Source organism: Procambarus clarkii, chromosome 39 (assembly GCF_040958095.1).
Source record: "Procambarus clarkii isolate CNS0578487 chromosome 39, FALCON_Pclarkii_2.0, whole genome shotgun sequence".
In the NCBI taxonomy this organism is placed as follows: Eukaryota; Metazoa; Arthropoda; class Malacostraca; order Decapoda; family Cambaridae; genus Procambarus; species Procambarus clarkii.
The window spans coordinates 10,353,776-10,366,468 of record NC_091188.1 but is presented as its reverse complement, the minus strand read 5'-3'; the positions used below and the strand labels follow the sequence as shown (position 1 = coordinate 10,366,468).

The 12,693-nt window shown below is 40.1% G+C and overlaps 1 protein-coding gene across 1 annotated transcript in view; it reads left to right on the top strand.

Moving 5' to 3' along the window:
- The window catches only part of LOC123760299 (uncharacterized), a 123,484-nt gene extending 110,791 nt beyond the window's left edge, over positions 1–12,693 (top strand). Inside the window, 8 exon segments of the mRNA XM_069338366.1 lie at positions 119–218; positions 2,040–2,157; positions 2,709–2,858; positions 4,717–4,824; positions 5,446–6,783; positions 9,319–9,405; positions 10,282–10,419; positions 10,712–12,693. Of these exon segments, the coding sequence (XP_069194467.1) occupies positions 119–218; positions 2,040–2,157; positions 2,709–2,858; positions 4,717–4,824; positions 5,446–6,783; positions 9,319–9,405; positions 10,282–10,419; positions 10,712–10,876 (2,204 nt within the window). The 3' untranslated portion in view covers positions 10,877–12,693.

Genomic DNA, 12,693 nt, shown 5'->3' with positions numbered 1-12,693 from the left:
TATCTTCCCTACTCTACCAGAGATAATCTTATCCCCCCCTAAGAATGTGTGGCTGATTTAGTAAAGGCCATTATTGGGGCGTGTTAGTTCAGTGTGTAACATCCTGGTCCTCCGACAGGTTCCATCCCGACCTCCACCTTTGTCAACGGCACCAGCACCACATCCTCACACATCAACAAGTACGGCACCACCACCTCCTCACACACCAACAAGTACGAGTAAGTGCTCCTCACTTTCTTACGGGCTCACCATAGCCCGTGCTACATGGACACTTCGTTCTGAGTAGCTAAATCTGAAACAACAACATCCTCACTTTCCTTAGTCACTATGTTTCCGTCAGGCTTGAAACTGATTATTTTTTACGCCACCGTGGGCGGGTATGTAAATTGTATCCAAAGGGAAAAAAGGCACAAGCAGACCAGAAATTTCTATAGGTCTTGAGTTAGTCACAACTCAATAGAATTGTCACCATAATTCTACTGATTCACTTGTTTCATAATCACACAATTCTAACTTCGATTTGCACAAGGTTCATAATACCTTCTGTCAATCAAATGTTCAAGTCATGATTGACTGTATGTATGTATATGTATGTATATATGTATGTATGTTATAAAATCAACTCTGGGTTTCGCTTGATGACCCGGACGTACACAGGTGCCTGGGTGGGGGTTGGGGTGGGAGTGTGAATGGTGTGGCGTGACTGTCATGCAGGCGCTGTTACCTTCAGCCTGCACCAGTGTGTCGATCGATACCACAACTCAATAGAATTGTCACCATAATTCTACTGATTCACTTGTTTCATAATCACACAATTCTAACTTCGATTTGCACAAGGTTCATAATACCTTCTGTCAATCATGACTGTTCAAGGTTAAGAAATTTGTCAATAGAAACCACATTCAAGTAGCCAAAAAGTTAATGCTTGCCAAGACAGGCCTCGATCATGTCTTAGGCTTCACGCTTAGTGATGTAATGGTATGGCATGAAACATGTAAATTTCAAGTAAATTTCAGTCATATAAGTTAACACTCGGTGTTTTTTTCTATATCGTGAGGACTTTGTTATCGTGTATTCACACAATAAAACTGATAAAAAATGAAATTTCAGTTTAAAGTAGCAAAGCAAAAAATATTAATATAGCATTTTTAGACTGACGAATAGCGTCATAGTTACATATATCACTTTCCGGTATATATATATATATATATATATATATATATATATATATATATATATATATATATATATATTATATATATATATATATATTATATATATATATATAAACCGTGAGATGTACTTCGTTCCTCTATGTACACTGTACACTTTGTAAATACTGAGTTTACTTTAGCTCTGGACGCACTTTTGCTAGGTGCTCAATTAGCAATTGTGGCTGCTTTAATTAATAAGCCTACAGAGGTTGATGAGCTTTAGCCTCACGTCAAAATCATTTCTCGATGAATATACTGTACACTGTTTACCTACGCTCTAGTTTATGTTCAGGACTAAAGTATTGTTGGTCAGTAAACTATCATGGTGGCCTTAATAACCCTTCAGATTTTGATAGGCCTAAAGCCCAACATGAGGGGTCGGTCTTGCTTCATGTAGGTCAGCGTTCAATCCCCGACCATCCAAGTGGTTGCGCACCATTTCTTTCCCCCGTCCCATCCCAAATCCTTATATTGACCGTCTTCCAAGTGCTATAAAATTGTAATGGCTTGGCGCTTCCTCCTCCTAGTTCCCTGCCCTTCCATGTAAAGGTGCGTGTGTGTGTGTGTGTGTGTGTGTTGTACTCGTGCTTGTTTGACAGTGTTTCAACTAGTCTGTTGATGTTTATACGGTTGAAGCTGTACTAGAGAGCCCTTGTAGATGTTGTGCCGTGAACGTTTTTCACTATAGATAAAGCCATAGTGAAAAAAGACAACATGAGTATGTAGGCTAGAGAGAGAAAGAAAAGCTAGAAAAAGGCTAGAAAAAAGAGAAAGAGGAGAAAGAGTTTCGCTGATCTTTGTTTTCCCCTCTCCGTCTCCTGACAGTGGCGACGACGAGGAGGTACTGGACGATACTAAGGGCGGAGAGGTTCGTCGCATCGTGTGGCGCAACAGGTTCGAGAAAACGTACGAGGCCAACGACTCTAGCCATCCACCGCCAGCGGTCAGTACTTCATAGTGCACACACTCGCTAAGTAACCCATCTGATTTTGCATACATGGCTTGACTTTGGTGACTATTTTGAATAAACTAATAATATTATATATATATAATATATATATATATATAATATATATATATATATAATATATATATATATATATATTATATATATATATATATATATTAAATTTAATTTATAAATAATTTATAAAATAAATATTTTTAAATACACATCTTGACCCCTGAATGATTCGAACCTGTTCAGTTAGGGTTGCTTTCTGATGCATGTTGACTTGGGGCCATTCAAGCTTGACTCACACTTGATACTCATGAGGCCCCTAGTATGTTGAAGGGATTTTCTGAAACATCTGAGCCCATTAATGCCTCAAGTGTTGGGGTTGTAAGTCTCACGACTTCTCAAGACTTTTGATTATATAATCTTAATAATTTAAATTAAGTGGCCGATTACATGTGTGGTTTTTATGTATAAGCTATACACGTCTTAGATGCAGGAGAAAGACAGTAGTACTAACTGTGTCGATATGTTGACAGATGAGCATCGAGGAGGAGTCCCGCCGTCGGCAGTTGCCGCAGCGGCAGCCGCAGCCGCAGCACCAGCACCTTCATCACCACCAGACGTCCGCCTCGGCCTCCACCGTCTCCACTCTCTCCTCCCCACAAGGGCCTAGCTCACCCCATCAGGTAGGCCCAGCAACACCTCCAACCCATACTTACAGACATCAACGAGTTACCTCCCCCACAACCTTCGTTTACACCGCTCTTCGTGGTGCAATAATCGGCAGATATTTTTAATTTTATTTTTTGGCCGACTCCTCCCCAAACTTTAATGGAGTGACGTAGGAAATAGAGGCTCAGTAGAGTCATTTATCCGCTTGTCAGGCAAATGGAGCTTTCAATGCTGGCGAGACTTACAGAAGGATTTTTGTTCATCTTTTATTCACTTCCAGTGCAAACATTCTTCTTTGACGGGATATTTACGGGTGAGTGCTTGGAGTTATTTATACAGTAACAGAAGCAACCAGAGCGCAGTTTATTTTTATGGAAACTTTCGTATCAACTGAATCCAGCAAGAGGTAGAAATAGCCTAAGCTACTCTACCTTTTTGAGATGAATTTTATTACCACAATAAATGTACCTAAAATGAATTCAAACAAAGCTTACTTAAAAAGAGATGGAAAGGCGGTACACTTTTAATTTGCAAGTGTCGAGGTTCTTTATTTAACTGTCTGCTAACGTTGATTTTAAACTACTTAAATGCTGAATAATATGACAGACTTTGAAAGTAAATTATGTGTGAGCGTGCCTTAAACAATAGAAATGAAAATATGAGGCTCGTAAGTTTTAAAATTCAATGATGACTAAGACTTTAAATGTAAGATAATGTCATGCATGCATCTCACATTTTGCATGTGAGCGTATCTCACATGCTCAGTCAAGTACTTCAGGTACTCGGTAATGAAACGTATTTTCAGGTAGTCAGTTTCTTCAAGTATTTAAGTATTTTCAGGAACTTAGTCTCGAAGAGTAATATAAAATACTCAATTAAAACTGTGAGAAAGAGACACTGGAGGTCAAGGCGGATAAATTGCTCTTCTGGGACCTGAGTTTAGCTCGATGAGAATGCTCCTGTTTGGCAGTCAGAAGACTTCCTTTTAAATTCTCTGATGGCTATACGTATCTTAATATTAACCAGTTTCAGAAATTTCCCAGTGAATGGCTGCATATTGACACACTTTACTAAACTTTTGTTCGGGAAGAGGAGCCATCATACGTTTTGTGTTCTTTGACCAACTGACTGCAAGTCCGCGTCCCCCATATTAACTATAATTCAAGTTTACTAAAATTATTATGCAATCCTCTGACTTAATATAGGAATATTATCGAAACTCACTGCACAATATGTTTAATATTAATATATCTTTTTGAGTAGCTTGTTAGCTGACCTGACATGACCTTTGTCACCTGAGGTACCTGTGTGCCAGTGTGTGTGTTTACATGGTCTACACCTGGGGTTGGGGAGGGCTAATAGATTCACTCCAGGTTAGTGTTGAGATTGCTACTCGAATTCACACACGCCAGGTCATTGTAAGAATTCTTCCACGGGTTCACACTAGCTCATTGTTGGAATTGCTACATTGATTCAAACCAGATCAGTGAAGGAGAGGGAATGGGACAATATGGACTCACACGAAGTTACAATTGGGAAGGGGGCTTTCTTGGATTCTCTCCATGTCATTCCTGTCAATTAACACAGTGGGAAGCAGAGGGTTCACACCAGGCTGGTATTTAGGAGGCGAGTTCATAGGTTCACACCAGGTCAATATTTATGAGTGGACAGCACAGGTTAACAGCAAACCACTGCTGAAGATTAGGGTGTAGTGGCACACACGGTGTCAGTGTTGAGAAGGGCAATATGGGTTCACATTAGGGCAGCGTTGGGAAGAGATTCATGGGGTCATTGTGTCAATGTTGGGGAGGGCAACAGGGGTCCACGCCCACTATGAGTTGATGGCAGTGACTGTTACACTTATTGGTACAGAAGGCACAGCAGGCAACGACTGCGTTGTTACAGCGAGGGCCGTCGTCGCCTCGCCTGCCTCAGCTGCAGTGCGCAGTGTACTGGCCTGGCTTTGGCATCGCTCCCAACGTGAGTGACAGCTAAGGGCAGATCCCTGTGGGTTCCTCTTCTGCTGTATGCTAGCCACCAGCACGACTCAGGCCTCTGGTTGCTATCAGGACGGCTAGCACCAAGCATGGGGCTTGTGCCCATATTTACCTTGATATCTTCCCTACTACATGATTCACATACCTAAATAAATGAACGTGTTAGTTAATTAAATCTAGTTCTAACTTAGATTCCTCTTATTGTCTGATAATCACCTGCATGCAACTGATCCTTGCGGCCGGACTTGGATTCAGCTTGCATTAGATATGCCGCTACTCACTGATGATATGCTGCCTACTTTTTCCGATACCAATCAATCGCCTGTATAATTATGTGACCTTAATCTGATGCTTAACAATAGTGTGAATTGTATTACCTTTCCCCATTGATTGGTTCTCTTTTTGCATTTTCCCATTTAAAATGTTGTGACAAAAATATTGGTTTTGAAATATTCATAGTGAAGAATTTTGCATTATATAAAGTTCCTCACAGCTGGAACATTATACAATACTTATTTTATGCCAATGTTATCAGTTTATTATAATTTATTTTTTTATTCTATTAACTATAAATTCCCTTTCACCGAATTATTGTACCTTGCAGATTTCCCCGGGCAGCCATTCTTGGAAGGAACCTATTCCGATGCCGACGCCGCCACAGCTGTCCCCACGAGAGCCTGGAGTAGCTTACATATACACATACGGCAACACAGGAGGTCCGGGGGTTCAGCCCTTGCCACCTCTTAACTACGTCAACGTCCCTGGCCCTCACTCAATCCCGCCCAGCGAGGGCGCTCCATCACCTACACCCTCATCTCAGCTACAGGGACAGCCCATCATCTACCACTACTCGTACCATTACACCATCCAGCCAGGACAACAGCTACCAGAGGGGGCTCCACCGCCTCCATCCGGAGGGATCGTCTCCACCTCCCCTCCAGCTCTGCAGATGGCGCCAGCCTCCCAGCAGCCTCCCCACTCTCAGTTCATCCAGCGAAGTTATACTTCTTCTAGTAGTACTCAGTCCAGTCACACTGGCCAGCCAGGTCAACCCGGTCAACCAGGTCAGCCAAGTCAACCAGGCCAGCCAGGTCAACCAAGCCACCCAGGTCAACCAGGTCAACCTGGACAACCTGGCCAGCCAGGTAAACCAGGCCAGCCAGGTCAACCTGGATATCCTGATCAGCCTGGTTATCCTGGTTATCCTAGTCAGCCTGGTTATCCTAGCAAGCCTGGTCAGCCAGGTCAGCCTGGTTATCCTGAGCAACCTGTCAGCCCTGCCCACCCGAGTCAACCCCAACCAAATTCTTCAACTATTGTCAACTACAACATTCACTCCAGTTCTCGCACCACTCGCACCACCCGCAACGATACGACCACAGTGGGTTACCCAGGTAGTCACCCAGAACATGATGGACCTTGTGGCCCTTATTGTCCTGGTGGCCCTCACAGTCCTGAGGGCCCTGGTGGCCCACGCCGCCCAATTGACGATCAAATTTATCCTAGTAAACCATATGGACCAGGAAGTCCCAATGGGCCAAGTGGCCCTGGTGGGCCCGGCAGCCCGAACGGACCATCTGAACCTGGACATCCCGGTAACATTTCTATCACAATCAACAAGACAACTACATCTCACACTGTCCTACCTGGAGGCCACCCTGGAGGCCCTGATAGTGACGTGCCTCCTGTTACCTCTACTCCGTACCCCAGCCGTGGTCGCTCCGTGTCTCCAGAGCCCCGCTCTCCATCCAGTCACACCCCACAGTATGTCACCTATGAAACACATGTCACAAGGTCGTCACACTCAGACTCGCTAGATCGCGTAAGAAGGCCTAAGAACGAGACTCTTCCCTTCCCAGACACTTCACCCATACGGCCAAGTGGAGAACACAAAATCCCTCGCCGAATAGATGACCTCATGAACTCCTTCTCCGACTCTGAGGTGAGGGTTAAACATGCTTACTCTTTAAAGTGTTTGGACGGGTGTCTCCATGAGCTTCATCACCTGACAAACAAATAATAAGTGCTATCTAAAAGCTTCTAACTTGTATTTTCCACCCCCTTTCTACAGCAGTACATTGCAAGATTTGAGCATGAAATGACCTTACGAAAACATTCCCCTATTCCCAGGAAAGATGAGGTAATAATAGCTAGCAGCATTGATAACCACTGTTAGATTTTAGGCCGATCGAGCAATTCTGAGTATAGTTCAGTGCGTTAGTCCTTCACTTAGTACAACTGTAGTGGATAGGCTATAAACACCCCCGTGTCAGTTTTACTAATCAAAAACTAGCATTAGTCATTTATGTTCTGAAACAGGACACAGTAAAATAAAATGATACAAACGCTCATTGTTTTTGTAGGGTTTAGTTGAAAAATAAATCACATTTAATTATCAAACCTCGGTGAGTATCCCTCATATAAGCATATACAGAGCAAAAAATTAAAGCATACCCGACCCATATCACAGTAGTTTAATACTTAATGATCACTTAATGGTTTTTACAAGAGAAAAAGTATGTCTCACAAATTGTCACACAAGAACTGAAGGTGAGATAGATTCAGTGCAACACTTTGGTTTTAGATCAGTGACCGTTTTATAGAAGCTCATATAAATTAGTGGAACCTAAACTCAGTTTCACCGTAAAAGGTTGCGTAGTTTTTACGATCTGGTTTTTCTATTACTCTAAGAGAGTATTACATTCTTGTATGATCATTAATAAACAGAAATGTTACTGTATAGCCAGATGACATGAGAGAAGGTGAGCAGTGATTCGATTCACAGTTACAGTAGTAACTGTAACTATATTGATAATTAAGAAACTTCATAGTAACTCAAATGAACACAGTTTCTCCAAATGTTTTTTAACGATGCGGACATGTCGAATTTCTTGCAAAGTTTCCTTGTCTACCCGCTTTTATATAGTAAACCTGTCACTTATTCGTAATACTGTCAAGCACAGTATTCATCCTGCTTGTATAGAAGTTAACATCAAGAATCTCTCAACCTTCCATTCTTGGCGGTTTTCAAATTGTTCAAATTCTTTTGTAGTCACAGTCTGAGAGATACTGGTGAGTAAATGGTCGCGAGTAAGAATTATTAACGCAGGAATTAAAGATTACTTCAAATCTAGAAAGAAAGTGGATTTCAGTTTTAATGATCCTGACTGTCAACAGAACTTAATCCTTAATACCTCTCCAGATCCAGATACTCTAACCAAATCCATACTATTGTCGTTCCAAGCCATAAACTACAGTATTCTAGTCCATACATTATAATGCATGTATTTAGCTGAAATACCATAGTACTAGATAGGAAGTTAAATTTGTTTAGTCAAAAATATGTGAATATTTTAATATGTGACTTTGTCCAAGTGTTTAATCTAATAAACCTATTAATGTTTTCCAATATCTATATATCGATATCATATAAGATACATAACACGAAATATATAGTATGCAACGTTTTTATACATCTTTCATCAGTCATATTTCATAAGTTAATGTAATTTCTTTACCTTGCTACAGGGGCATCATAACTTGTGCCTCACGGGGATTTTACCTCCAAGTAACTGAATCTAAAACATGAACAATTTACCTTGCATCAAAGTATATTTATGCTAAACATTATATTTTCATTATCGGTGTATATTTTATAGTACACGAGGCTTAGATATCCATATGAACGAGAAATATACTTACAGGTTCAATTAAATTTTATAATATATATATATATATATATATATATATATATATATATATATATATATATATATATATATGTCGTACCTAGTAGCCAGAACTCACTTCTCAGCCTACTATGCAAGGCCCGATTTGCCTAATAAGCCAAGTTTTCATGAATTAATTGTTTTTCGACTACCTAACCTACCTAACCTAACCTAACTTTTTTGGCTACCTAACCTAACCTAACCTATAAAGATAGGTTAGGTTAGGTTAGGTAGGGTTGGTTAGGTTCGGTTATATATCTACGTTAATTTTAACTCCAATAAAAAAAATTGACCTCATACATAATGAAATGGGTAGCTTTATCATTTCATGAGAAAAAAAATTAGAGAAAATATATTAATTCAGGAAAACTTGGCTTATTAGGCAAATCGGGCCTTGCATAGTAGGCCGAGTACGACGTTCTGGCTACTAGGTACAACATATATATATATATTATATACTGCATATTTATATATGTATGCATGCACTTCAGGGATATTCCTGAAAATATATAAACTGTATATACACTAATAGTATACTTCTCTCCTGCACTATGTTTAGGAACAAAGTATACTTGCTGGTTGTTCAGTAAACTATTGAGGTAGCTTTAATAACCCCTTTGTGATTGATGGGCATTAAGCTCAACACCAGGTCAAAAACCACATGTAAAATCTGGAATAACATTATTGGAACATATTACTAATACAAATATTCATGTCTGGGAGGTAAATTTTGAACTTTGCATCATCAGGATGGTCCAGCTGGAGGGGCGCCTGCCCGCTCCCCGAACCGGAGGGATCCCGCTGACCAGGAACCTCTCCTGCCCGCCAACAACCAGGTAATGGACGATCCGGATCCACGTCTTCTAACTTCCACGCTCTATACCTTTCAAGTCCTATACCAGTAAAGGTCTATACCAGCCAAGGCTTTTACCAGTCAAGGCCCATACCATCCACGTAACTGCTTTCTACATATATCACACTTTCTATCTCTGTTTTTCTTCTTATTAATCTGTCTTTGTGATCTATGTTTATGGTTGCAGCCATCTCCTCAGTAATATATCTCTGATGATTTTCCACATGATGTAATTAAGTTCTTTTCTCAGTGGCATATGCACCCACATCGTTCAGTAAGAACACAGATGGAAGCTGGCTTATCCTGGTCACTTGGTACACAAAGTTGGGTTATCCTTACCACTTTGAATACAAAGGTAGTCAAGACTTCCTCAGGTCTGGATACAAGATTCCTGTCTATGGTTGTTACATGCTACGTAAAGCATAGTAAGGGAAACACACACACATGATATTTTTTTCCATGAGGAAGGAATGTTTTTAGTGTGGTCTAAACAACTCGTCTCACTATAGCAAGGAATGCATTCTTATTTAATTCTTGAAAATTAAGTTTTCATTGTTGGAGGAGAGCTGCATTGTAGGGCGAGCTGAATATACACACAGGTGATGTTCACAGCATACTACTATAAGACTGCTGGTGTTATTTACAGTGTAGGATAAGTTTGTAGGTGATGTTTCAATGTACTAAGCGACTATATTTATCCAAAGTAACCTGGTGGTGGTTCGTAATATACTGATTAGACAAAAGGCCAGCGTTGTAGGGAACAGGAAGCTCGTAACACATCATTTTCCATTATTTTGTTATATATACTGTACAAAATTCTTATAAAATTTGTGATCTATAGTCTTAGGGTATCCCGCAGGTCTCAGTGAGGGCAGATGCAGACGCCAAAGCCTTGGCTGTGACGGACGCAGAAAGCAAGCGAGAGTTAACGAAGAACAAGGTTGGAGCTCCCGTATACTACCCTCCTGGCCACGAGCTCTTCCATGAAACTATGCATGTTAGTACAGTACTAAATTTATGTTTTGAAGATATTTTTGTTCTCTTTTAAGTTATTGTATAACATCCACGTATTACAATCCCATTTACTCATTTTCTGTAAAATGTCTTGCAGGGTAATCAATATATACTGAATTATAATCTCCACAAAAGTGCATTTAATCACACAAACTATGCATGAAATCTTTATTGACAAATTCAAATTTTGTTTGGTTTTTCGACGTAATCCAACTATTTGTTACTGCAGAATATAACCTTCAGTAGATGATTAATTACACTATTTGTGTCGGCAGACTATGACACTGAAGGAGGGACGCCGCCGTGGGAAGGCCAAGTGGAGAATGGAGCGAGCATCAGGCTACAAGGAGAGTTCCTCATCGTCTGAGACTAAAGGAGGCATGGCCATGGTTCCAGTATGTCTGCCCCTCTGCTGTGGTGCTGCTTGTGTTATTATGTAATCATTTGGTTATATTGGTACTTCCACCATTTCACTTTTCACAATATTAGTGCCTTAATGGGATTAATAATTTTGATAACGTCAGCAAAGAGATTTTGAGTCCGAGTTTGCTATGAAAATCAGGTGATGGATATAGCAATAACGAAGAATGTACATATTTTCTTGGAAACAAGTTTGTATACTGTATTTGTAGTAATGTGACAAGGCTGACATGAGGCATGGCCACAAGAGCCAAAGCTTCGCAATTGTTAAATAACTATCGAGGCGACGGCTATAGGAGTCCGTTCAGGGAACCCACCGTCGAGCGGGTGCTGCTTGTTGCTGTTGTATCGTCTGTGCTTAATATTTGACACTAGATATAAGGTGAATGCTTGCTATTATACACACCTTAACTTGTGCTGGAGAAATGATCAAAGGTGTAGCTAGATGCAGAACTTGAGGAATCAAATTGTTTTGTGTAACTCAAGGCGTATCTGATCCAGGACATGAGGACGTGTTTAATTATCGATACTTTCATAACAGAGTACGTGTATAGTCTTCTTATACTGCTGTCTTTGAAGAAAATTTACAGAATAAGTAGTGTTATTTATGTAAAAAATACATTGTTGTTATCACCTATGTAGACTAAAATTCATTGATAAATATGTTTGGTTTTTATAATTTCGGTGTCTTAAATTATTAGCATTAACATGGATTCTGTACCGTTGTTGAAATGCATAGTTTAATTTTGTATTTAAATTTTACCATTCAGTCACATTTTAATTCATCAAATATGACGTGAATGGCCTATAAATCTAAAGCTGAGCATGTATAGGAAGGAACACGAAGCTTGATGCCCCTACTTGTAATTACATCAGTCCTGGTTGAGCTCTCAAGGGGGATTACAAACTGCAGTGGAAGCCTCACCTGATTTACTTTTTTTTTTCTAACAATTCCGCCCCACCCCTCTTTCAAAACTAGGCCACACCTTTTTCGGTTTTCCTGGTATCTGTATACCCAAAGGAACCCTTATCACCTTTACGTGTGTTCATAAGCCTGGGTATCAATCCAAAGTTAGCACTTGGTTTTCACTGAACATGAAGCCTAATAAAATCCAGAACACTGTCCCCTTAATATGAAATAAATCCCACTTGCAGTCTCTCTCTCGTAACGATGGTTGTTGTGGTGCTCGTCACATAAGGTCTGTTTCTTAATCCTGTGGCAGTTACTTGGGTTATATCTCAACAGCGGAATGGCGATCTGTTTGATATTATGCTTCAGCTAAACCACCAAACGCAAGAAGAGTTATATAACACAAGGCTTTTGCTGTCACACGGTATAACATTCAGGCTAATAGTCTTAAGGCTGCCTTAACTTGCAGTTTGTCCCTATGACTTATCTGCACTTCTGCCTATTTTATGCATTGTTTTATAAAATATTTCTTAAGCAAAAGAAATGTTAGCTCACTGAGAAATAATGTTTTAAGATGTGTTATGCTAGTAGCTGTACAGTACTGATGAACCTTTTAGCACTGGTGCTAAAAATTTGCCATAAACTTTATTGTTAATAGCTATAATATTGACACTAAGAAGGCTCTTATATAGAGTTAGTAGAGATTATCACACAGCTCGCTGCAACTATAAGACGGCTAATGTGATTATTAATGAAGTAACGGAGATGGCTGAGAGATGCCAGTTGCCGCTTCCCCGACTCTACACACACGTATTTTTTAAACAAACGTACTCCCCAGAGTGGTCATAATTTGATTATGTATGTGCACATTATGGCTTTCCTGATTATGTGTCAGTTTCGACTAACTGGAAATATATTTCAAATGAA